This window comes from Macaca nemestrina, chromosome 15 (assembly GCF_043159975.1).
Source record: "Macaca nemestrina isolate mMacNem1 chromosome 15, mMacNem.hap1, whole genome shotgun sequence".
NCBI classification, from domain to species: Eukaryota; Metazoa; Chordata; class Mammalia; order Primates; family Cercopithecidae; genus Macaca; species Macaca nemestrina.
Window position 1 is genome coordinate 60,898,877 of NC_092139.1, and position 26,259 is coordinate 60,925,135.

Here is a 26,259-nt window from a genome sequence, read left to right on the forward strand (position 1 = left end):
CAATAGCTAATGCCTGTGGGGCTTAATATCTAGGTGATGGATGGATAGGTGCAGCAAACCACCATGGCATGGCACACGTTTACCTATGTAACACACCTGCATGCCTTGTTCAGGTAATCTAGACCTTAAGATAAAATAATTTTTTTAAAAGAAATTACCTTATGGTTTAGCTTCTTAATCAGAATATCCATTTTCAGTTTATCTGTTTTTAAGTCTCCATGGAAACCAAAGTCTTCATTTCCAAATACATATAACATATTTATTGTCCTTTCCAGGAGTTTCTTATATCTGCAAAAATGTACATAGTTAGTAAGTCAAGTATTTTTAAGAGTAACTATTTAATAATTGTTTAAAAAGATGTTATGTTATGGCATATCAAAGAAACAAATCTATAAGCTATGATCCTTTCAGTTTCAACTGAACATAGTTTGAAAGCATTCTATATGAAATTACAATCTTAGATAAATAATATGAAGAATAATTTATGGCATATATAGCAGGTAAAGTGATATTATAACCATACATTTTGTTTTGTTTTGTTTTGAGATGGAATTTCACTCTTGTTGCCCAGGGCGACGTGCAATGGTGTGATCTCGGCTCACTGCAACCTCTGCCTCCTGGATTCAAGTGTTTCACCTGTCTCAGCCTCCCAAGTAACTGGGATCACAGCCGTGTACTACCATGCCTGGTTCATTTTGTATTTTTAGTAGAGATGGGGTTTCGCTGGTCAGACTGGTCTTGAACTCCTGACCTCTAATGATCTACCCACCTTGGCCTCCCAAAGTGCTGGGATTACAAGTGTGAGCCACCACACCTGGCCTAACTACACTTCTTGTAAATAAACTATTCATATCCATGTTGGTATGCTAAGTAAAATAACCTATTACTAAATATAAGCCATAACCCAGAGATGAGTAACCAAGATAAAAAAGTAAAACACATATGTTTGAAAAAGACACAAAAATACATTTTGACACCCATTGACCGCAGTCTATAAGAAGAGAAAAAAGTACACACAAAAAGCATCAAGGAGATCGTTCAATGTAGAAAAAGAGAAGAAAACATCTTTAGTATCTGAGTTGAGGAGAAAAAGGAAACAGGCCGTTTTAGAAAAAGGGAAAGGGGCAGAGAGATGTGGGATGATTTACAGACTTTGAAGAAGAGATCTAGAGATCTTTGCTGACATAATGTCAACAAAATGAAAGAGATACAAAACCATGTAGAGAAAGGCAATGTCAGAAAAATGTCAATTAGATTCAAAAACAAACTTAAGTGCTCAGTAAATAAATAGAGAAGTAGCTGTGTTCAGGGCTTCAAAGACACATTCCATTAAAAAAAAAAAAGTGATCAAAACGTGAATGCTCATTTTACTTTTTCTTTAGGTTTTACATATATTTATATATATATATGAAATTTATTTATGTAAAACAGAAGTTTTATAACATGTATACTTCATGTATACAACGGAGGTACCGTGTAAAATGAGTAAACTTCCAATATGTTTTATATCTAAAAGAAAAAGAAAGAAGCAGAAACAAAATATAAGCTACATATCAAGGTAAATTTTGATGTTAAAGAATGACACAAATAGGTCTTTAAAGAATTTGAATGCAGCAGAGGATACTACAAAGGGAAGAAAAAATGACCACAGACAGCAAAAATATCTTCAGAAATCAAAATTCAAGCTAGATAATGAAGAGTGTACTTGACATTACTTGTCCAAGGCTTTGTCATTGTTTTCAAAACCATTAAAGAGTAAGTGGCCAGGTGCGGTGGCTCACATCACTTTGGGAGGCTGCAGCAGGCAGATCACAAGGTCAGGAGTTCGAGACCAGCCTGACCAACTTGGAAAAACCCTGTCTCTACTAAAAATACAAAAATTAGCCAGGCATGGTGACACACACCTGTAATCCCAGCAACTCAGGAGACTGAGGCAGGAGAATTGCTTGGAGGCATAGGTTACAGTGAGCCAAGATCGGGCCTTTACACTCCAGCCTGGGAGACAGAGCCAGACTCTGTTCTCCACCAAAAAAATAATAATAATAAAATAAAATAAGTATAATATTTTGGCTTCAAAAAACTTTCACCTTGCCCCAGCAGCTCAGCTGACTCCCGCCCCCACGACGCAGATGCCTATAAAGTTGTGTTGTGAGCTTGTAAAATACATTTCAAAATAGAATTCGTTTAATTATGAAAATACAGACATAACATGAATTTGTATCTAGGTTTTAGTCAAGTAAAATTAGAGTTAAATCAATTAATAAATGGTTAACATGTTCTACAATAGGAAAACCTTACCCAGTTGCCTCTTGTTCTAATTCATGATTTTTCTTTCTTACTCGATTCACATTACATTCCAGTGATGATATTAACTCAACAAGTTTTCTTAATTCTTCCTTTTTTTCTTCAGTCTTAAAAAAAAATGTTTAAAATTATTTTTGTAAAATCTAGAGACCCTCTTTTATCTCAAATATCTTTCTCATAAGTGGATGAGTAATACTTATTTAGGCAGGTGTATAAAGTGCATTTTATAAACCCGATGCCAGGAAGGGCAGATTTCAAAAATAGTAATTTTTCTTAATACTGCTAAAAATGATTCATACTTTCATCATTATCTTTTCTGAAATTTAAACTGCCCAAAATCTTTGTTACAAATGAGGGTTTTTACACATAAAATACTAAGGGTTAGTAAAAAAAAAAAAAAAAAAAAGTAGTAGTTATATATTTACATTTAGTTTTTAAAGATACTCTAGAAACATTGTCATTAATATTTAAGATATTCCAAGTTTTCTTAAATTATGTCTTATTAACACGAGTTTTAGAAAACTCTTATCTAGTTCCTGTTACATTTTTGATCCTCATCTATCTTCAGGCTGAGATAAATACTGTCATTCTAAGTATTCACCCATAGGTTTCAGTTTTTCTCTTTCTCTTAACCACTTCTCTTTAAATAAAGTTTATTTTTTCTATAATAAACAAAAGCACAACTTTTGTCTACTTTTTGTGGCTTTTCTATTATCCTGTTTCTCCCCTTCCATTGGACTCTATGACACATGGTCTCATCCAGAAATCTATTTTTCATCACTTACTGTGTTTTGTATACTGAAATCTGATTTTTAATAATTCCAATTAAAAACTCCAAGGGTCGTCAAGGACTTTACTCCGCTTTACTCAGCAGCAACTGCGAGCGGTGACCAAATGCTCCCTCTGCTCCTCTGACCCCACTTCATTTCTAAATGCAGCAACCTGTGTTGTTCAGCTCTACTCCTTTTTGGTTTTTGTTCTGTTTAGTTTTTGTTTTTTGTTTTGAGATGGACTCTCCCACTGTCACCCAGGCTGGAGTGCAGTGGCATGATCTTGGCTCACTGCAGCCTCCACCTCCTGGGTTCAAGTGATTCTCCTGCCTCAGCCTCCCAAGTAGCTAGGATTACAGGCATGTGCTACCATACCTGGCTAATTTTTTGTATTTTTAGTAGACACGGGATTTCACTATGTTGGCTAGACTGGTCTTGAACTCCTGACCTCATGATCTGCCTGCCTTGACCTCCCAAAGTGCTGTGATTAAAGGCATGAGACACCACACCCGGATGCTATTTCACTTTTTAAATTCTCTCAGGACTCTGAAAAACCTCAAAACTTTGACCTAGATTCCCTAATCTACATTTCCAGCTCTGACCTTTCTCTTGAGGCCTCTTCCTTCTAGGACACATATTTTGACCATATTCTCAACCACACACTCATACGTTGCTACTTGGTGCAGATGACTTTTGCAGATAGTGAATCTTGTCTATTTTACATTGGTTCTTATTGATGCTACTTTGAGAATACTGTTATTTTCTAATCTCAAAGAGGGACTATCTCACTGTGACGATACTGACCAGTATACTTTGTCCTTTTTTTCTTTCTTTCTTCTTTTTTGGACCAGTATACACTGTTTTTCTTTGTTTTTCATTTTTTGTTGATATGAAGTCACACTGTGTCATCCAGGCTGGAGTGCAGTGGTGCCATCTTGGCTTTCTGCAACTTCCACCTCCTGAGTCCAAGTGATTCTCCTGCCTCAGCCTCCCAAGCAGCTGGGACTACAGGTGCACACCACCACACCTGGCTGATTTTTGTATTTTCAGTAGAGACAGGGTGTCACCATGTTGGCCAGGCTGTTTTTGAACTCTTGACCTCAGATAACCCACCCACCTTAGCCTCCCAAAGTGTTGGGATTACAGACGTGAACCATGGCACCCAGTCCTTGTTTTCTTTTATAACGAAAACTTTCCCATGAGAATCAGATTATCAATTGTTTGCCTTTGTTTTCTTTTAAAGAATTTCCTTTTCCATAGAGATGTGGCATGATGAAAGTCTTGTTCTAAAGTTTCTTTCAGGGGGACACTCAACTATATCATTGGCAGCTCCAGTCAAGTAGAGGTCTCCCTGCTTCCCAATTGAGATTCCTCATCTCAAAATGGTATCCACCAAATGTCTTAATCCAGGTAGTCTCTTGCTTAGAAATTCATGAAATAAGAACCTTCCTGAGAAGTTAGAGGCTATTGATGGAAATGGTTTAAAGCTGCCCCTTATTACATGTTTTACACTCAAGGCAGACATCAAGTGGCTAATAATTCTATGCCTGATGTCTAACTCAATTCTATGGGAATCTATACAGAACATTTTACTTATGAGACAGTCTCTCTCTGTTACCCAGGCTGGAGTGCAGAGGCTTGATCACCACTCACTGCAGTCCCAATATTCCAAGTTCAAGTGACCCTCCTACCACAGCCTCCCATTGTAGCTGGGACTACAGGCATGCACCAGTATGCCTCAGTAAGTGTTTAAATTTTTTTTTTTTGAGACAGGGTCTCACTATATTGCTCTGGCTGGTCTCAAACTCCTGGGCTCAAGCGATCCTCCTGCCTCAGCCTTCTAAAATGCTAGGATTACTGGCATGAGTCACCTCCCCCAACCAGGTGTTTAACTGGGGACTAACATGAAGCCCTTAGAAGAGCACGTGGAACATAGTGAGCTACATAAAATATTTGCTATTAGTATAATAATTCTATCTGTATATCTTAACAAAATTGTGTATGTTAGGCAGGTGGCATGCCAATGGAACTAGTTTCCTATAGCTGCACTCAATCATTCTTCTCACCACTGAAAGCTGCAGCAAATGGGGGGCATAAAATTTATAACTGACTTTTCTATCTGTGTGACTCAGTAGGCAATGACTATGTATGTACTACAATGTAAATAGCGCCTCCTGGATTGAATAGTATGTAACTGACATGACCAGCAGAGACAGGCTAAAGACACTGAGCTGGAAAACTCTAGGCTCTATTGCCAAATCGAGGTTCCTGAATCAGTTCCCTCTGAGCAACTGTTGCTGTGGTGCTGCCTTCACTAGCCGTCTGCTGAGCACTCAGATTGAGGGGCTGTGCTATCGTTCCTCAGACAAGCTGCAGCCAGAACTGTTCAGCTGACAAACTGGTAGCAGTCCAGAAATACAGTTCTGGCTGCGGAGTGAAAAAAGGCCAATTTAGATTCCTTTTCATAGTGAGAAAAACATAAACATGGATTTGAACGATTCTCTTCTATTAGACTCATTGGTTTAGATTTGATATTTAATTGCTAAAAATACATTTAGAATATAAACCTTACTGTGTCAAAGTCTAAAAGAAGAAATAATTGGTGTGGTATAAAGTACTTCATTGTATGCTAAAATCTTCTAAGCTAAAATGTTTTCAATTTATGCAAGGATAGGTGGCATACATATTATATATTATTCCCCCATTAAGCACATTTATAATGAGACAAAATTATCTTCCTTAAAAAAGCCATGTAAAATTAAGGACTAAATTTTTCTGCACAGACTAGACAACAATTGCTAACACATAAGGTCGATGAGAGTCAGAACAGTCATAGAAAAATTCATGAAACAAAAAATCGTCTGCCAGGTCTGATGAATGAGGCTAGATGAACAGAAACTGAAAAGGCAGAAAGGATAGCATGAGCAAGACAAGTGCTGAAATCTGCCCAATTAACTCTGAGGATAAAGTTCAATGGCAGGAAAATAAAAGCACATGTCCACATAATAACCTGTAAGTGAATGTTTGCAGCAGCATTTTTCATAATCACTAAAAAGTGGAAACTAACCTAAAGATCCATCAACTGATGAATGAATGGAAAACCAGTATAGTCATGCAATAGAATATCATTTAACTATAAGAAGAAATAAACTACCAGTGTGTGCCAAAATGTGCATGAATTCTGAAAATATTATGCTAAGTGAAAAAGCCAGTCACAAAGGACTACAGATTGTATAACTCTATGTATATGAAATACACAGAACAGGCCAACCTGTGGAGACAAAAGTAGATGGTGGTTGCCTATAACAGGGGTAGGTGAAGAGACACGGAGGAAGGTTGCAGTCACGCTTAGGAGATGTGGGGTTGCTTTTCAGGGTGATGAAAATGCTGTGAATATACTAATAATACTGAGTTGCACATTTTAAATTGTTGAACCATCTGATGTGTGAATTATATCAGTGAAACCGTTTTTAAAATCCAATGGCAGGACCAAGATAATTTTATCAACTCTCAATTTTTGATGTACATACTATATCAAATCTAAATATTTCTACAGTTTTATAGTATATTTTAAATAAAAGATAAAGAAAATGCCTAACTTTTCAAATGGTTTGTAAAAAACCTAAAATACGTACATTTCAAAGACTAGTATAGTGGCCTTTCTGTACAAGTTAACCTAGAATCTGTGAAATAAATAGACACAGATTCTGTGTTCATTCACAAAAGTGAAGAAATAAGATAATTTTCTGGAACATTCCATCAAACATTCTCCTCTGATTTAATCTGGCGTGCCTCATCAGAGCAACACAAAAATTACTTAAAAATACTGTTTAACAGGAGAAAAGTCAATTTTCTGTGAGGAATGATGTATAATTCTCAACCTTTCCAAGGGCATGTGTTGCAAGAGAAAAGGCATACAATGGTTTTTCAAAATGGTAGAATGAAAGTCACAATATAAAAGAAAAGTACATTATAAACATAGTAAAATGGAAATAATTAATTATAATTAAAACACAAAAGCTTCTGCCAAAATTAGTATCCTAAAACATGTTATATAATTCAATCAGCTGCAGAATAACTGTCGACATGTTAAATTTCATACATACTTGACTTTTCACTTGAAATAATTTCTTCTTTGAGGCCTGTGTCTCATCCAAATTAATGTGACAACGTGATGTACCTTCCAGTGGAGACTCTAACATAGTTAATTTTTTAAGGGAATCAGCTACTTCTCGTTGAAGTTGTCTCACAACCACCCGATAAAATAATTTTGTTACTGATTTTATTAATTGCCTTATTATTAAATTATGTTAATACTATTGAACTCTAACGTACCTACTTTGAAAATTATCACCACACACATTAATTCACCTTCTTTTCATCACATGTACACACTTTTATTTATTACTGAATTCAGTGAGGAATGCAGAATGTGTTATCTTCCTGCCTAATTCGTATTCTTACTTACGCAACAGACTCATCCCACCATTCAATCATCTTGGAAGCTCAACTCAACCTCAAAGTTCCTAACATATTTAATCACCTGTTCAAATCCTTCTAACAGATTCCTATCTCAGAATAAAAGTAAAATTCCAATGACCTTTGAGGCCCTAGGTAAACAGGCCTCTACCTCCCTCTCTGACTTCAAGCTCCTACAACTCCCTCTGTAATTACTCCATTCCCACTGTATGTGAAGCCTGCCACCCCTCTTTCGTATGAAAATGGGGATCTAATGCCTAACTCATAAATCACAGGCAGCTATAGTATCTTTGTACTGGACAAAGTTATATTCAAATGATAGTCATTGAGCTTTGAAATAAAAATTATGAGTTAATTATTAATAAAAATATTCAAAGTAAACTATAAATTCCAGTGGGAAGACTAAACCAAATACGGTTTTGCTAAAATTTACCACGTTTATCCTAAATTATGATTTTATAACAAGTAGGTGCCCTTAAAACATTATGTGGTCACAAAAATATGTAATTTGACATATTTTCAGATTTGTTAATATGAATAATAACAAAGCTATAGCAACTAAAATATATTAAAAGCTACTTAAAGCAAGGTATGACAAGACACAGCAATGCACTTCAGTTCATCTGGGAAATCTAGAATTAAGTGTCAAAGAAAATCACTTAATTAAATTGTAATTTGAAAAGACTCATTTCAGGTGTAAACATTTCCATTTATACCTTCAACATGGTCTTAACATGTGGCAACATAAAGACATTAAAATTATTATTTAACCAGTACAGGACTATCTACCTGAAAATATGACTCTGTGCCTAATGCAATTTTGCAGGTGACACAATGTCTTTTCTCAAAGTAAATCATCTCTCACCTCTACCTTTTATTTCCTAGAAACAAGGTGTGTTTCTAAGCTGATGGAGTAAACACATTTTGCCTTTTATGTTTTCTTATTAAAACAGCTTTGTTGAAATATCATTTACATACTACATCTGTTTTAACTTAAGTTAAACGAGTTTTAGTACATTTACTAAGTTGTGCAGCCATCTCTACAATCCAACTTTAGAGCATTTCCATCACTGCAAGATCCCTCACGCCCTTTAGCGGTCATTACCAGCTTCCAGCCCCAGCCCCTCGCAAACAGTAATCTACTTTATGTCCCTATACGTTTCTCTTTTTTGGATGCTTCACGTAAATGGAATTATACAATATGGTAAACACACTTTTCATCTATTGATTTTTATATTCAACTAGGTTCAACATGTATCCAGAACCAAATGTTTACATTTTCTTTCTAGAAGTTTGAAAATATTTCTCTTCCTTGATACTTACTACTCTTTCTGCTTTCTCTCTCTCATATCGAAAGAGACTTTCTTTTAAATGATCATAGTCATTCATTAGCTTCTTATTTTTCTCTTCGAGGAGGTCTTTCTTTCCACTCTCAATAGAACCTCTTTGGATATTAATTACTCTCTCTTTATGATCCTCTTTCTGATGATCATCATCTAGTTGCTGTTCAAGACACAGATTTTCACGCTGGAGTTGACATATCCTTTCTTCCACACAGTTCCACTCTCCAGTGGAATTACTCACTTTACCTTCTGCATTTTGATACATCTCTTTCATTTCCTTTATTTGCTGCTGGGTTTGGCTTAGGTCGTTTTGTAGAGTTTCTAAATCCAATGGCTTTGTTCTGAGAGTATCTCTTGTCTTAGGGAACTTATCTTTTAAGGTATTGAATTTAATTTGCGTTTTAGAAAGTTGTTCAGTGAGAAACTCATTCTTATCTTCAACTTCGGAGATATCAGAACTCATTTTTTCTTGCACAGAAATGTCTTGTGTGTTCTGTAAAGTAAGTTTTAGGTTTCTTTCTGTGTTGCTTTCTTTTTTCTTCAGCAGTTCGGAATTGAGCCTTTTATTCTCAGCTTTGAGATCTTTCAGCTCTTGTTGATCCTGGAATGCTGTTTTTGTTATTTCCTCATTGAGTTTTATACTCTTTTCAAGGGCAGCATTTCTTTCTTTAACAATTTTAATGTCCTTAAGATATTCATTTTCCTTTTCCAAGTTGTCATTTTTCATTGTGAGTATTTCCTGCCTGAGTATAGCAATATCTGTCTTCAAAATGCAATTTTCATCCATCAGATCTTCTGTTTCTTCATGAGTATGAAAATCCTAAATAAAATAAAAGAAAGTTTTAGCTAGTACTCCATAAAATAACATATCGTGATTACCTCTGAAGCTGAAGAATAACCTGCACATCCGTACACTAAAAAGTTTACTGTCAGTGGATATCCAACAGGAGAAAAAGTTGAAGCAAAACTTTGAACCTTGTAGAGCATAAATTCCAAAAAGTTCAGAAATTTATTTAAAGTCAATGAGTTCATAAAAGTAAACACACACACACGCACACATGCACACCAGAGAATTTGTAAGAATATCAGAATTGGAAAAGCCTTTGCCTGAATTACAACAAACCCAAAAGCATAAATTAAAGCATTAACAAATTTGACTAAATTAAAATATATCAAATAATGCATTTACACTTTGATATCTAACCCTTACACCACCCTATAATAAGAACCTTAGTTCACACGTATTTGGACAGATAAAATTTCCCAAAGTTATTACAGTTCTGTTTCCCAGATAATATTCTATTGCAATTTGACTCTTTTAACACTTCTATAGTCAGTTATAAGAATTACATTTACTAAATCATAAATCTAGACATTATACTAGTCACTCCTATATACATTCATTGATGAACTCCTCTAGTTACTATAATTTTGAAAAAGAAAGGTTAAAAATATAAGCAAGCTACAGGATTTTCCCCAGGACTTGTGAGTCTATTTCTAGTTCTCCAACAGATCACAGTTACTTCTGTGGTGTAATTACATCAATACAAAATAAAACTTTTATTTTAAAACACCAACGGTAAAATAAGATAAAATTTATAGAGCTCTTCTTAGGATATCATGAGATTATTTGTGATTGCAATAATTTCTGTTTCTTCTTTATTTTATTTTAGGTACAGTAATCAATATGAAATAGGGAAGTACAAGCAACAATTTTCCTGGGAACAACATTTTTATCAATAGGTTATCACTAAGTATACATTATGGCATGTTATTGTTTGCAAAAGCACTTGGTAATAAAACAATATCCTATGTGGATGCCAAGACTTATAATAAATATTAATAATTATACCTGTAAGTGTCATCATTCATTTTTAAAAGTGAGATAACATTTCTGATTTTAGACCTATTATAGTATATATTAAATCAAGTGGATATTATAAGTAAAATTGATAAATAATGCTTAAAATATAGAATTTTTACCAAAGATTGATTTACCTGATTTGGAGTACTTCTTGCAGTTTTTGGTTTCATCTCTAGTGACTGAACAGCCGGTTCAGGTTGTTTTGCTTCAGCTTCTTTCTTATGTTGTTTCTCTTTCCTGTCTAATTCTTCTCTATTTTTTTTGTACAGCATATTAACATTTATTTTTTCTTCATTTTCCTGTTTGAAGGTGCATCTGCAGATAAAGACATTTCTCTTAAAATGCATTTTGTTAAAAAATAAAGAGCTCATCTCTGCAGATGTTGTTTATCATCCTAATAAAACTTCCATGTTCTGGATTATTTTTCCTTTGCAGCTCTCAGATATTTAATTTCTCACTTCAACATCTTCCAAAGAATGCATATACTTGAAAAGTAGTAAGGAAAGGATATTCCGCTATAGTTTCTGTTACTAGTCACTCTAGTATATATTATAAAAAAGGATACTGGAGATTATTCAGTAAAGTTACATGTTCAAAATTACCTTTTTAAATCACACAATCATAATTACTCCATTATTAGAAAAGATTGTTTATGATCAACTACATTTTTAAAGTTACTATTTATTGACAAGTGTCTAAGTTCACTAGAAATAAAGTTTCATCTTTATGAAATATTGCAGGTACCTCTCCAAATGATTGACAGAGTAAGATGGAACCTTCAGCTGTCCCTCACACAAACTATATCTGCAGATGACTGTCAGCCAAAACTAGGCTAAAGAGTCTAACATCTGTTACCCCATATTTTTTATATTACTTTCTAAGTACTTTCAATTCACCTTGTTATTACATAGATTTTACATATTTATTAACCTATTGTTCATTATGTGTAAAATATAATTAATATCCTTAATAAGTGTGTGTATGTTTACACAAGTTATGTTTTCCCGTGAAATCTAGTCCCAGAAATGGAGTTGTTGAGTTAAAGGGATGTCGGGTTATTTGAATTTTTGATACAAAGCACTAAGTTGCTCTTCGGAAATAATTTACCAATTTCATATACCAACGGTGTACGAGAATGCGTTTTTCCTCACATACGCCAACATTGGTAATTACTTTTTAAATATCAGCATGATTTTTAAAAATATATCTTATTTTATGTTAATTTGCATTTTTCTGATTACCAGGCAGGACTAAATATCCCTGGTAAAAATATAAAACTTGTTAATCATAAGGAATATTAGTCCAAATTTGCATTAGTGTATAGCACAATGACAATTACCTCCTGTTAAATACTGCTATAGGCAGCCAGGCAGGGTGGCTCACTCCTGTAAACCCAGCATTTTGGGAGGCCGAAGTGGGCAGAACATCTGAGGTCAGGAGTTCGAGACCAGCCTGGCTAACAGGGTAAAACCCCATTTCTACTAAAAATACAAAAAATTAGCCAGGCATGGAGGCACATGCCTGTAATCCCAGCTACTAGGGAGGCTGAGGCAGCAGAATTGCTTGAACTCGGGGAGCAGAGGTTGCAGTGAGCCGAGATCACACCATTGTACTCCAGCTTGGGAAAGAAGAGAGAAACTCCATCAAAAAAAGAAAAAGAAAAAGAAAAAAAAAATCCGTGCTCTAGGCTTACCTATCACGCTCTTCCTTCAGCTTCTTGGGAAACTGCTGAGGATGCATTTCCCCAGTCTTTCTTTGTTGGGGTAATCTGTCAGCAGCAGCTGTGCGATCACATAGATTTTCTGATACTGGTATTTTTTCACTTTTGTTTGTATTATTTCCTTCTTTGACCTTTAATAAAAGTAATATGAATAATAATTGTTATTATTTTATTCAATAAAAAGAACTTTTTCCCTGATTTTTTCACTTGATTCAGGTTAAATGTCATTTTTATCATAAAAGTATTTTGTGTTTACTTTAATTTTATCATTGTACATAATGATTATAATTATAAGGTACTCATCATTTTACCATTGAAATTTTTGCCGAGTCTGCTTATTTCTGTTTGAGTGAACAGAAGAATTTTACAAAATTTCAAAAAGGACTCTTCTCCATTTTGTGCTTTTATTCCCATCCACTCTTTGCTGCCTGATATAAATTTTTATGCTATCTGACTGGCAGAAACAGAGAAATAAAAAGACACAGGCGTAACATATGTCTTCTGTCTTTACCACCTGGATGTTACATGAAATAGCCAGATGAAGAGGATGTGACCTTCTGGGGCTTCAGGAACAGTAAAGAAGTTTCCCTTTTCTGCACTAAGCTATTCTTTTCCCCACTGCCTTTTATCTCTCTCTCTCTTTTTCTTTTTTCCATTTGAATCCTGGGATATCAAAAAAGTAAATGTGCTCCCTGAAGGATGGGAACCAAAGTTTGCCACAACACAAGAAGCAGAGTGAAACTGCTGAGTTTCTAGTGCAGAATTCTGGAAAATGCGATGCTTCCCAGATTTCACATTCAATTACCACAAAAGGTGATAGGTGGAATGTATATGGTCCAGTTATCAACTTTAGCCCCATTATCTACTGATAATGGGAGTCAAACCAACCAAGACCTATTAAATGTTTCATCCACATCTCCTAAGGTGGCATTCACTAGCATTTCATGGCACCAAATAACATGATACAACTCTATATTGCTGAATTACATAAAAGATCAATTTATCAAATTAGTCAGATATATTAAAAGTCTAACTTGAGCAAAGCAATTTAATGCCTCAGAGGGTGCAAAAAGCCTCATGTGCTTTTACTTTGAAAGAAGAAAATCTCTATCTTTAGAACACAATGTACAGAACTCAACTTCCTCCTAAAGAGTCAAAGGTTAAATTTTTGGCTGATAAATGATGCTTCTTATATGATCAAAATCATACATGCCAAAACTTACTATACTTTATTAAACAACATAAGGTCTGATTCAGCAGAAAAATTGGAAACTGGTGATTTTTTAAAATATGTGGAAGTATATATCTGTTTTCAAAAGTATTTGAAATAACCATGATGGGACTATAAGTTCAAACAGTTTGAGCTAAGCAGATAAACTTGCAGGCATGAAAACACATTAAACAGACTCATTTGGCTGGGAATATTCATTGCAACTCTCAAGGCGAGATGTGTTTTTGTGGCTCATCTCAGTCATTGCTTCCCTCCCATTGTATTCCCATTCTATTAATAAATAAATGTAACTCATCTCTAAATGAATACAGAAAAAAGAATCTAGAATCTAGAGCTTATTTCTTTAGCAATTTCTTTATGTTTATCTGGTTCAGAAGGTCTCTTGGTATACGGCTGAATTAGTTTCCCAGCCCATACGCCACTTGGAAGACTGAGAGTGAGACTTAGGTTGATTAATGAACAAACATTATGAGAACATTCTCCAGAAGCGTTATTTAGATAGCAGAACTAATCTACTTTGACACATAATTACACATTTAGATAACCCCGCTGTAACTGTACGCATGAGATTTTCTTGAATAGAAAATTTGACTACATCAAATAATTGATAAAGAGAAAAAAGAGAAGCAGCAAGTAAACCTCTGTCTTTTTGAAGTTGGAGTTTCTCTTTCTCCAAAGCCAGGAATTCTGCTTGTAACATGCCCATCTCATTCTTAAACCTTGGAATATCTTGCTGTAAGTCTCCTAGCTATATTTTTGATGTTTTTTCACTATGTGGCAGAGAATAACTCATATTTGATAATTCAAGATTCCTGCTTTTGTAGTTGTTAGCACTGGGATTGTCATATGGTGGCTTCTGGAATAAGCATTATATTGGTTTTCTGTTTTTAGAAGTATCTGTAGCAGCAGAAATACTGTAGCTTTCTATCTGAATCATATGCTTCATTTCTTTAGGGTGGGTAAACCACAAATCAAAAAGACTTTCAGGATCTCTAGACGGAGGCCAATACCTAATGTCTAATTTCCAAAGAGTGATATTCGGGTTTATATTTTTTGCTATTTGCATGTCAAACTCTTAATCATCTTTCATTTCAATCATAATTACTAGGTTCCTTAATTTTTTGGTGTCTGTATCATTAAAATTTTTTTCTTCATCTGTGTTAGAAACAAACTATGTGTCTGGTTTGTTATCATTTTTATAGTCTGATTTATTTTCATTTAAATGAAGCTTAGAAGATGACTGCTAAGTATATTTCAGGGACCTGGAGTGGGAATGGAATGAAAGACATTTGCCATGGGTCTCCTCTGTTCAGGTGCTGCCTGGAATGCCACAGAGTTAGGCCCTCCAGATGCATCTTCCTCCTCACAATCATGGACATGACTCATCAGATCAGAGGGCACTCCTTTTTTGTTCATCCCTCTTTAGAGTTACTATGTAGAAGCTCTGCCTCAGGGCAAGCAATACTTTTGGAGTTTTCAAAACTTTCTCCAATATTCAGCTTGAACTTGTTTGTAATGAATCTTAAAGAAAGTCCTGAATATACAGATAGATTCCCGTTATCACAATTCTCACCCAGTTCTGGTTCTTGAGACCTTTTTTTTGGAAGGTGCAAAATGGAAAACAAATTTGCTTGTTTTGTTTCTCAGTTACTGTCTTTTCTGTTGGAGTGCATGTTTTAAAATTGGCTTTAATCAAGTACAAACAAAGAAATGTTAGAAAATAATTAAAATTTAACTGATACTTAATCTATGTGTCGCTACTCTTATATGATGGAATTGTAACTAAAATGTGAAAAATAATTTGCCTTGGCTTAACATAGGAGAGAAACATGAACTGGCAAGCTGAACTCTCTGTGTTTGTTTGGACTGAACTTAATTCATTATGCGTTAAATCTACCAGAAATGAATTCAAAGATAGGTAGTATTATAAAAGATTCCTCTCTTACAAAGATTTTACCTCAGCATACCAGAAAGAGTGAGCCCCTACAGTGCACATATATTTCTGAAGATTAACTAGAGACTAGGCACTCAATTATTGAGAGCCAAACTGAACACCACTAAGAAAGAGAAGCAAAATTTTAAATTCCAATTCAAATGATATACTATGATAGTGTTATGTATCTAGATAGACTTTCTGCTTATATCCACTTCTAATATATTTTAAGTTCCACTAGTGATAGTGGATGGATTTTTTAAATTGTAGGAATATTTACTATGTATTTATGTTGAAATAAAGTTATCGTTTGTACCCTGACACCAAAAGTCCCATTCTGCAAGGTAGGATTCTCTTAATAGGCAACTGGGTTGACTTTTATGACCCCATTCATTTCCTGAACACAGACACTGAAGTCAACTGGCGACCACAAAACAGAATACATCTTTAAACTCGACACTGATGACCAGCAATATAAAACTGCAACATTTGAACCGCTGGCAGTGATGACTCCTTTAGCACTAGTGTAGCTCAATGGCCATCATGGTTAAATTGTTCATAATTTCTATTCCTTAGTAATATGACTCAATATTTCATGTTACCTTCTGTATTAAGAGTAAGGTTATAAAAATAAAAGAAGATTTCTTGCCTCAATTCCAAGGGTAAAGACAACTATGAATTACTAGAGATAGTAAGAATATCTTAGGTTTTGTAACAGGTTAAAATGTTTTAAAAATTGAATATAAAATTATGATCCATTTGATTCTAAAGGTATATTCTAAAAGGTCATGTCATTTGGTCTATGCTTTCTTCCTAAAGCAAAAAAAAAAAAAAAAAAGAAAACAATGTTAAACAAGAAACTTAAATTTTTATATACCTGTGGTTGCTTCTTTTCGCTTCTTTCATGCCTTTCTTGCTCCTCCTCTGAAGCCACTAGTAAGGCTTGTTCTGTTGACAAATTCATTGGTTTAGTTCAAATGAACTAAGAACAGTTAGATAAAGACTATAATCTTTATAAAAATAGAGAATAAAATTTCTTTGTATTATATATTTTGAGAGTTTAAATGAAGCTTAATGTTTACTGAAATATTTACTTCTTTAAGAAATACTTCTCATTATCCAAAACTTCAACAAACCACTTGGGGAGACACTAGGTATCACCAGGTTCAAGCCATACAAAATCTCAGGGTCACTTACAAATTGTTCCACCCAATATAAATAAACAAAGCTGTTGCAAACAAAACAAATTTTGAAATGCAGTCAAAATATACAATGTAACACTTTACTATAATTCATAACAGTATCTTTTTACAACACACTCATTGAGTTGGCAGTTACTAATAATTTGCAAAATTGTCATTGTTTATACCTTAATTAGTGTTCACCCCATTTTTTACATCACAAATGTTTTCCCCTACTATTCTGAAAAATTTATTTTCATCTTTTAAGACTCAGAATGTAGGCTGGCCATAATAACTTACATCTGTAATCCCAGCACTTTGGAAGGCCACAATGGGAGAATTGCTCAAGGCCAAGAGTTTTAAGGCCAGCCTGGGAACCATAGATAACATTGACTCTACAAAAAATTAGACAGGCATGTTGATATGTGCCTGCAATCCCAGCTACTCAAGAAGTTCAGGTGAGAAGATCCCTTGAGCCCAGGAGTTTGAGGTTGCAGTGAGTCTCGATCACGTCATTGCACTGCACCCTGGGGCATAGACTAAGAACTTGTCTCCAACAACAGAAAAAGAAAAAGAAAAAAGGCTCAGAATGCTGTGTGAAGTCTTCCTTCATTCTAGCTGTCTTTCTCCACACACACGTGTCTGCTTCATGGGCCTCCCTTAGTACTTTGGCAATTTTTCCAGTGTCACTTTACCACCTGAACTGCACATCATGTCTTTACTTGTTGATCCCCTTTGCTGCTAGGTTGTAGAGGACAATCTTTTGAATCATCTTTGTATAAACAGTCTTAACTTTACTAAATAATTAGTTATTGAGTCCCTGCTATGTGTTAAGCACTGGGGTATAAGGAAGGAAAACAAAAGCTGTCAGCGATGGCTTTCCTAAAGATCATGCATGAGCTGCGACTTAGAGAGTGAGGTTAGCCAGATTAAGTGAGGCAGAGGGTAGGAAAGGGTGAGCACATGCCAGGAAGCAATGAGAGAGGGAGAGAAGCCTCCAAGAGTGTATGTATTTCTCTGCAAAAGAGGAATGGTGAGGGGGCCATTGCCAGCAGCTCAGTAATTCCAGAGAAAAAGGCAGACGGGGAACGGGCTATGGATGAAGATTTGGGCAGAAATCAGTTTTCTTTTTTTCTTCTTTTTTTTGAGACAAGATCTTACTCTGTCTCCCAGACTGGAGTGCAATGGAATGATCTTGGCTCACTGCAACCCGGCCTCCCAGGTTCAAGCAGTTCTCCTGCCTTAGCCTCCCAAGTAGCTGAGATTACAGGTGCATGCCACTACCGCCTGCTAATTTTTGTATTTTTTTTAGAGATGGGGTTTTACCTGTTTGACCAGGATCATCTTGAACTCCTGACCTCAAATGATCCACCTGCTTCAGCCTCCCAAAGTGCTGGGATTACAGACATGAGCCACCGTGCCCAACCCAGAAGTCAGTTTCTGATATCCTTATATAGCTTTAAGATGCTTGGACATTAGGTATTCAGGAGTGGTTCACGGATCTATTTGCATTAGAGATAATTAACTCTAAATGCTGTGAGGAGCATAAAATTCTGAGACACATAAACAAATGAACAAAGATAAAACATAAGGCAATGTTGCAAAGATGATGCAGGCCTGAGATGTTTTCAGAAATATTTAGGATATAAGTATCAGCGGTCATTATAAGAATAGATTTTTACTGCATGAATAAATGTATATATCTGGGTCCCTGGAGCAATACACTCTGCTCATTACTTTACAAACTTTATCAAATGAGAAGTAAATTAATCTACATAAACTGTTTCAGTTACTTCTATTTACTTTACACTTTTTCTGTTTCAGTTTTACCGTGCACAGGAAATGCATTTGGGTTTTGTGGTTGTTGTTGTTGTTGTTGTTGTTGTTGTTGTTGTTTGAGATGGAGTTTCACTCTTGCCGTCCAGGCTGGAGTGCAGTGGTGCTATCTCAGCTCACTGCAACCTCTGCCTCCCAGGTTCAAGAGATTCTCCTGCCTCAGCCTCCCAAGTAGCTGGAATTACAGGCATGTGCCATCATGCCCAGCTAATTTTGTGTTTTTAGTAGAGATGGGTTTCTCTATGTTGGTCAGGCTGGTCTCAAACTCCCAACCTCAGGTTATCTGCCTGCCTCAGACTCCCAAAGTGCTGGAATTACACCCACAAGCCACGGCGCCCAGCCAAATTTGGGGATTTTCTTTTAAAAGTTCTGCTTCCTGGATTTACCAAGCTCATGAGAAAATAGAAGCAAACAAGTCATTTGCATAGTTAAGAAACTTTGGATTTATAACTTGTCATCACTACTCTAGAAGACTATCATCATGTTTTGTAAAACAAAATGTTAATTCTAGACATAAGGGGAAAAAGAAATTAAAACTATAGGGGTGAAAATATATTGCATAATTTATTACTATTGACATGATCATATGACTGATTAAGAGCACTGAATTTCACTTGTATGTAAAGTAGACCCCATATTAGCCGCAGTTAGTCAATAGACTTGGTGTTCTAGCAGAACTAAATTTGATGCTCCTGTGTTATCTTTAAATGATACAGCTCTTCTGAACACCCATACTCCTAGTGGATTACTATCCATTAAGACAAGGTGAAGGAACATGTGAGTACAGCTGAGGAGACACCATAAGGCAAATGCTCGATGGTTCCCATTAATATTGGGAAAATCAACATTATAATACAGAAAGCTATAGGCATTATTTAATATTTGGTTTGGGAAGGTATTTTTAGTGACATTGCATACAGTTGTAACTAATAATTGCAGAACTAGAGATGTAAAAATAAATCAAAGCCACACTGTGCTTGAGTAGGAAATCTGTAGATGTCTGCAGCAGCCCCCAATTTTTCCAATCCAGCCCCAAAATTCTAAATATAATCATGGTACCCACTCTCAAATTTATGTTAAATACTAACCTCAATGAAATTACTCTTTCTCCTTATTCTCTTGGTTATTTGTATGTTGCTTTCCTTAAAGGAAGAATACAAATGCCTTGCTAAGAAGCATTCTGTTTGGGTGTAGGCTGCAGAAGGGGAGGAAACACAAAGTACTTTTGGCCACAAAATGACTTCTGAAAAGTCAGAACTATGGGAGCATGAAGCCAGCCAAGGGAATCGAGAATAACATGTATTATGCTTCCTTCCCTTCTTTGTTCTCTTCCTACTCTAATAGCTGCGACTCACACAGGTAATGAAGAATATAATTCCCTGATAGTAACACAGCTCCACAGTAATCCTTTCTTTAACTATGAAGTTCGTGTGTCCAAAGTCTGTAGTTGCTGTCTGATTTTTCATCACTGATGGTGATAGACATTTATCATCAACTCACAACTTCCCAAATCTTTGAAGTCTTACTATTGATGATTCAACTAGTAGAAACATAATCTAAAATATCTGAAAATTATGTTTTTATTTATTAGAATGTAAATAGTAATACAAATTGTAATAAAGTGTAAAAATTCTTTCTTCCCTGAAGCAGTGCCATGTTGTCATCTACCCCACAAACACACTACTCCCTCATGGTCTAATGTATTTTACAAGTCCTGTAATTGCTATTAACTCAAACAAGTTTATTTAACTTGTTTTAAGCTTCTGTGATTTACTACAATTTACTTTGAATCACTCAACTATCTCTATTATATATGTTGTTTTCCATGAGAAATTTGTTTATTAATAATTAAGATTCTTCAGTGATAAGAAAATATTTGAATAACTAAGTTTGAGAATAAACACATGACATTATTGTGTGTTTCTGTGTACTAGAGACAAAAACTTCAAAACCATTATAATGAGTATACATTAAATTAAAAACTGCCTTCATTTAACCAAGATGATCTTCCCTCAATGCATGAATACCTTCAGAATTCACATGTGAAGCCTTAAATATAGACCAAAGATTTATCTAAAATACAATAGCCTTAACAATCTTATCTGTAGCCAACACAGTGGATCCCGCCTATAATCCCAGCACATTGGAAAGCTGAGGTGGGCAGATCACCTGAGGTCAGGAGTTTGAGAGCAGCCTGGCCAACATGGAGAAACACCATCTCTGCTAAAATAGAAAAATTAGCAGGGTGTGGTAGCACGTGGATGTAATATCAGGTAATTGAGGGGCTGAGGCAGGAGAATTACTTGAACCCAAGAGGCAGAGGTTGTAATGAGCCAAGACTGAGCCACTGCACTCCAGCCTTGGTGATAGAGCAAGACTTTGTCTCAAAAACACAAACAAAAGACCTAATTTTTCCATTATAAAAATAAGTCTATGTTCACACGAGATCTGAAGAGTACACAACGCTGTGAGATAGGACAGAAATATATTTTGAAAGTTATATTCCCGGTTTCTGTATCAATAAAACTGTTGAATTTTAGCTTTTAAGACAAGTCAAGGAAAAGAGCAAAAAATGCAGAAGTGAAACTTGAAAGGTCAGTTGGCCATCAAGGGTTCATGATAACTGAACTTACATAAACTATATATATTGATCAAAACATTATTTCTGAATTTTGATCTGAGAGACCCTGGAGTTTCAGATTCATTCAAGGATGTCCACGAGGTCAAATAAGACAATGCCACTTTCTATTTTCAATTTTCTTTTCTGAGAACAGTGCAGCATTCTTCCTCAGAGAAATGAATTGTCCTAACTTCATAGGCTAAAGGCTCACGAGTCATAGTTCTAACTGCATGTATAAAATATGGTGGTGAATGCTTGTATTCTGAACTTTTCAGCTTTAAACTTTCATATAGTAAATATTAATAGATACAAACTGATTTTAAAAAGCCCTTTTAATCTGACATTATTTCTATTTTTCTTTCTTTCTTCATTTATCAGCAACAGGAGAGTCTAACTGAAAGTGGTAAAGTGGAAAAAGGGAATACAATGAAAAGTGTAAAATGAGTTAAACCAGAGATAATCATATCAATGTGGATGCATCTGGAAAATATGATACACCAAAGAAGGTGGCAGAAAAGTATGTAAAGTGTAGAACCACTCATGTACCATTTTAGGACACAAATAAAACATTCTGCATATTACTTCTGAGCATCACAATATAGTTAAAGATTTTAAAAGGGCTTTGAAATGAAAACCAATTTACGATGTCGGTAGCCTCTATGCAATCATGTTTTAAAAACCTTAACACCAAAAAGTCTCAAAATAACCCTTTTAAAAGACTGTCTACCAGTTATAAATGAATCGTTACTTTCCTCATTTTTAATAATCAAAGACGTCACAAACTCACACATACACACACGTATGCATACACCTACATGCACAGTCTGCTCATTGGAACATCTGATTGGCTTCAGATCATCAGTGTAATAACACTAGCAGCAAGCCTCTAAAGTTAACACAGAAACTGACACGTTAATAAGTAAAGCCTTCCTCTAGGTAAAGATCAGAACTCCAACTAGCACATAACTCACTGGAAATATCTTAAGAGTCTCAAATTTCACTGCTTTGAATCCCTGACAAGTACAAAAATTTTATATTGAAAACTTTATGCTATACAAAATATTAAAAGAGAAACATCTGAGTCAAAGTTTACATTTTAAAAATATTTTTATGGCTTCTAAATTTGTTTTTATTCAAATATGAATACAAACAATAACATTTATGTCAATGCCTACCATTCAATTTTAAGCAAATAGAATTAGCGGTGAGAATAATGTGAGCACTTCCATCATTTAATGTACTTATTTCCAGCATTCCATTTGTATTGATAACATACCTGCTCTCAAGGTCTGTACTTTCTTTCTTTGTACTGCTCCTTTCACAGCAGGATCTTCCATTTTAGTGCTAGGCTGAATGGGTTTTAAAAGAAAATGATTCATAAATCATATATATTTTATACAACATGGAGTTAGTGCTTCAAAAATATGCATAATTAATTACCTTCAAGGAAGGATGTTGTGCAGGAGGCCCTACAAAGCAAAGGGGATATGTCATCAATTATATGTAAGTATGACAGGGCCAACCAAACATTCAGGCAGTGTTACTATCAAGCTGAGTTCTCATGCCTGACTATAAAAATAATTACTTAAAGTTTTGAGGGTACTGCTTGACTTCTTCTTTTCCTTGCCTAGGACAGCAACATGACAGAAATATAATGAGGAAAATAGGAATATAGGATTCCTAAAACTCAGTTTACATTTCAATAGTGAGATTATGTTTCAAATGCCTATACCTAAAACAGAAAAGCCTGGATATCACTGTAAACACATGGGCTGATAAGGAGTAAAGAGACCATTAAACAGATGAGGAAATCAAACCTGAGAGTATCAATGTCAAGGCTGAGGGTGAAGGTACAGAGTATTTTCACTCAACACATCAGAGGAATTGCTGCCAGCACACCACAGATAAATTCCCCATGTCCTGTCGCTGAGGAAATACACAGTTGAGATGACAGTTCAGGTGAACGTGCAATTCACCTCTCATCAAAGACAGTGTTCTAAATTGATCAGCTGTTATACACACTTATGAAATCACAGCTAAATGAAATATTCATTTTTCCCATGACCACATGGGCTACTGTAGCACCTACATTTCTCCTATCCCCTCGTTTGGCCTTGAATTCGAGCTCCTGGATTCACTCATACAAGGTGGTCCATAAAACACATCAAATAAACTATGTAGAATCAGTTTCCAATATCAAAATATTTATCAAAAAAGAAAACACTGAAATACCACAGACTTGCTGGATATGAATACACTGTTATATTGCAAAATCAGTGCAGTATTTATTGAAAATGAGAAATTTGGTATTCGCAGAATGAATTGTATAATATGATTGCATCTAAAATTAACTAAGTTTGGTATATTATCTTATACTGTAAAGGACATTTACAAAACAGCTATCATATCAAATAACTGGCTGTCTCAAAAAAAAAATTAGCCAAAGCATCTATATGCAATTTAATCACATCTTATTCGCTCATGTCAGTGAAACTTCTCTCTCTGAGGCCTGACAGTTATGAAATGAAATGAGCTGCTGCAGTTTACCCCAAGTCTAGCACTCCCTCCTGCCTCCAGTACTCTCCACAGCAATAACCTCTCTTGTGAGACTGGCCATACGCCAAAGCAACTGGAAGTGACTCATCTCAAGTTTACTTGGCTTTAACTCCCAAGAACCAAGCAAATATCTTTCTTTCCTCCCTCCTTGTCCTTTCACAATCCCTCTTCCTTTGAAAAAGTGATTTTTAGATCTGTCATCCTGATGCTTCCCTTCCTAGCTGCTTTTTATGGATCATTGCGACCACTGTTGTCAACTGTGTTCAGGAGTAGTATACACCTGTAATCTCTCTTTTCATCTCATTCTCCTTCCCCTGTGGCTAGAATCATGCTCAGAAATAAAAGGAAATTAATGCTTTCCCTGGATTCTGTTATTTTTTTAAATTGCTCTCCAATAGTTCTTTTTCCAGATTTCTCTAAAGGAAGGCTATTCCCTTGCTATTCAGGGCTATGTCCAGGGACCAGCACTAACATCACCTGAGTACTCATGAGAAATACAGAATCCCATACCTGCTGAATCAGAATGTGCACTTTCCAGAAGCTCCTCAACTAATTCACGACAATTTGAATGCCCTTTTCTACACTGATGTGCTTGCATATTGGTTTACCCTAATTGCCCTGTTTGGCCTAGCGTCAATTTCTTCCCTACTATGTCCCTGAATTTAATACTACATTATAAGCCATAATGTTTCTAATGAACTTTTAATCAGGCAATACCATCTCTACTTAATTTCTTCTCCATAAATCACCCAACACTGTTCATTTCAACGATGTTAATTTGGCCTATACGATACTATCCCATGAATTTACACCATTTTCTATAAAACTAAATTATAGCCATTCATGGCTGACCATTTACGGTGATATTCATCTATGGTAGATAAACCACAGGTCTGTGTGGTAAAGTACCTCAATTCTTAATGCCTCCCCAGTAGTGAGCATGACAGCAAGAGTAGGAAAATGTTACTCTAATTCGCTGACACATTTTCGTACTGGAAGCTTACTTTATCTTCTTTCCTATTTCTAACACCCTGTTCTTCCTTCCTCTACAGAGCAATTTGACTTTACTAACCTCCATTACATACGCCCGCATATGTTTTTTTATGTATTACATGTACACTCTGCCCTCTTCATTCTTTCTTTCTCTTTATTCATTTCCTCTTCCCTCTCTCCTGAGTTGCCTCAGGTCTTAGAGTATCTTAAAATGGAACTCACACTCAGCTCCTTTAGTGGTGCTCCCAATAGAATCAACTGCTGACCCTTGGTTAGAGACACAATTTATCACCATTTGACTTCTCCTTTACTTATTATAGTTAATAGGACATTTTCTTTAGCTAGTAGACTATATTAGTGCTCATGTTTTAAAAGAAACATTCCATCAAATGACTTTTTAAATAAAATACACTTCTCACCTTCTCCTTTCCCATTGACTATTCTGTTGCCTTTTTCATGGGAAGGTCCAGGTAAAGGCTGTGACAATTTCTCGGGGACACACTGCTAAGGAAATATCAAGAATTAGTTTCCATTTAAAAAATTATAATGAGTTACATCAAGAGATTCTTATCATTCTCTTTTTATGAAACTGGATCTCATTCTGTCAACCCAGGGCTAGAATGCAGTGGCATCATTATGGCTCACTGTGGTCTCAACCCTCCGACCTCAGGCAATCTTCCCACCTAAACTTCAGCTGTAGCTGGAACTACAGGTGCATACCATCATGCCAGACTAATGTATTTATTGGTAGTTTTGCAGAGACAAGGCCTCATTATACTGCCCAGGCTGGTCTCAACCTCCTAGGCTCAAGCAAACCTTCCACTTCTGCCTCCCAAACTGTTGAGATAACCAGTGTGCACCAGCACACACAGCCCTAATCAATTCCTTTAAATAAACCTCAATGTTGCCCAGGCATGGTGGCTCACACCTGTAATCCCAGCCCTTTGCAAGGCCAAGGTGAGTGGATTGCTTGAGTTCAGGAGTTTGAGACCAGCCAGGGCAACAAAATGAGAACACATCTCTACACAAAAGTACAAAAAGGAGTCAGGCATGATGGTCTGTGCCTGTATCCCAGCTGCTCAGGAGGCTGATGTGGGAGGATCACTTGAGCCTGAGATTTAGAGACAGTAGCGAGCCAAGATCATGCCACTATACTCCAGCCTGGGAAACAGAGCAAGACCCTGACTCCTCCAAAATTTCTATTTAAAATGTGAGAGTAAAGAGAGATACAAATGAAAAACAAGCCTAACTGATCAATGAAATATGAGCTTAAGTGAAGAAAGAAAAGAAACAACATGAAGTGCAATAAAGTACCTGGAGAAAGAAATATGTAACACAGCCTTTTGCTCTTTCATATCCCTAATAATACTAATTAATATTTATGCTCCAATAAGTTTTTTGTAAGTACTTCTGTGATAGACTTCATTAC

At 35.6% G+C, this 26,259-nt stretch overlaps 1 protein-coding gene across 10 annotated transcripts in view; it reads right to left on the minus strand.

The window, feature by feature from the left end:
* Nucleotides 1–26,259, minus strand: part of LOC105465829 (putative ankyrin repeat domain-containing protein 20A2) — an 83,892-nt gene that overhangs the window by 21,276 nt on the left and 36,357 nt on the right. For 8 of the 10 annotated variants that reach the window (XR_011613673.1, XR_011613671.1, XR_011613672.1 and 5 more), the window contains 9 exons: nt 25,250–25,334; nt 22,722–22,750; nt 22,558–22,630; nt 16,522–16,592; nt 12,454–12,611; nt 10,895–11,075; nt 8,877–9,716; nt 2,299–2,411; nt 159–288 (listed from right to left, as the gene is read on the minus strand). Coding sequence is in view for 1 of the 10 variants with exons in the window: in XM_071079785.1 (XP_070935886.1) it covers nt 159–288; nt 2,299–2,411; nt 8,877–9,716; nt 10,895–11,075; nt 12,454–12,611; nt 16,522–16,592; nt 22,558–22,630; nt 22,722–22,750; nt 25,250–25,334 (1,680 nt within the window). In the remaining 9 variants the exon portion in view is untranslated. The remainder of the gene's footprint in view (nt 1–158; nt 289–2,298; nt 2,412–8,876; nt 9,717–10,894; nt 11,076–12,453; nt 12,612–16,521; nt 16,593–22,557; nt 22,631–22,721; nt 22,751–25,249; nt 25,335–26,259) is intronic. The other 2 variants (XR_011613676.1, XR_011613674.1) reach the window with 1 other exon arrangement.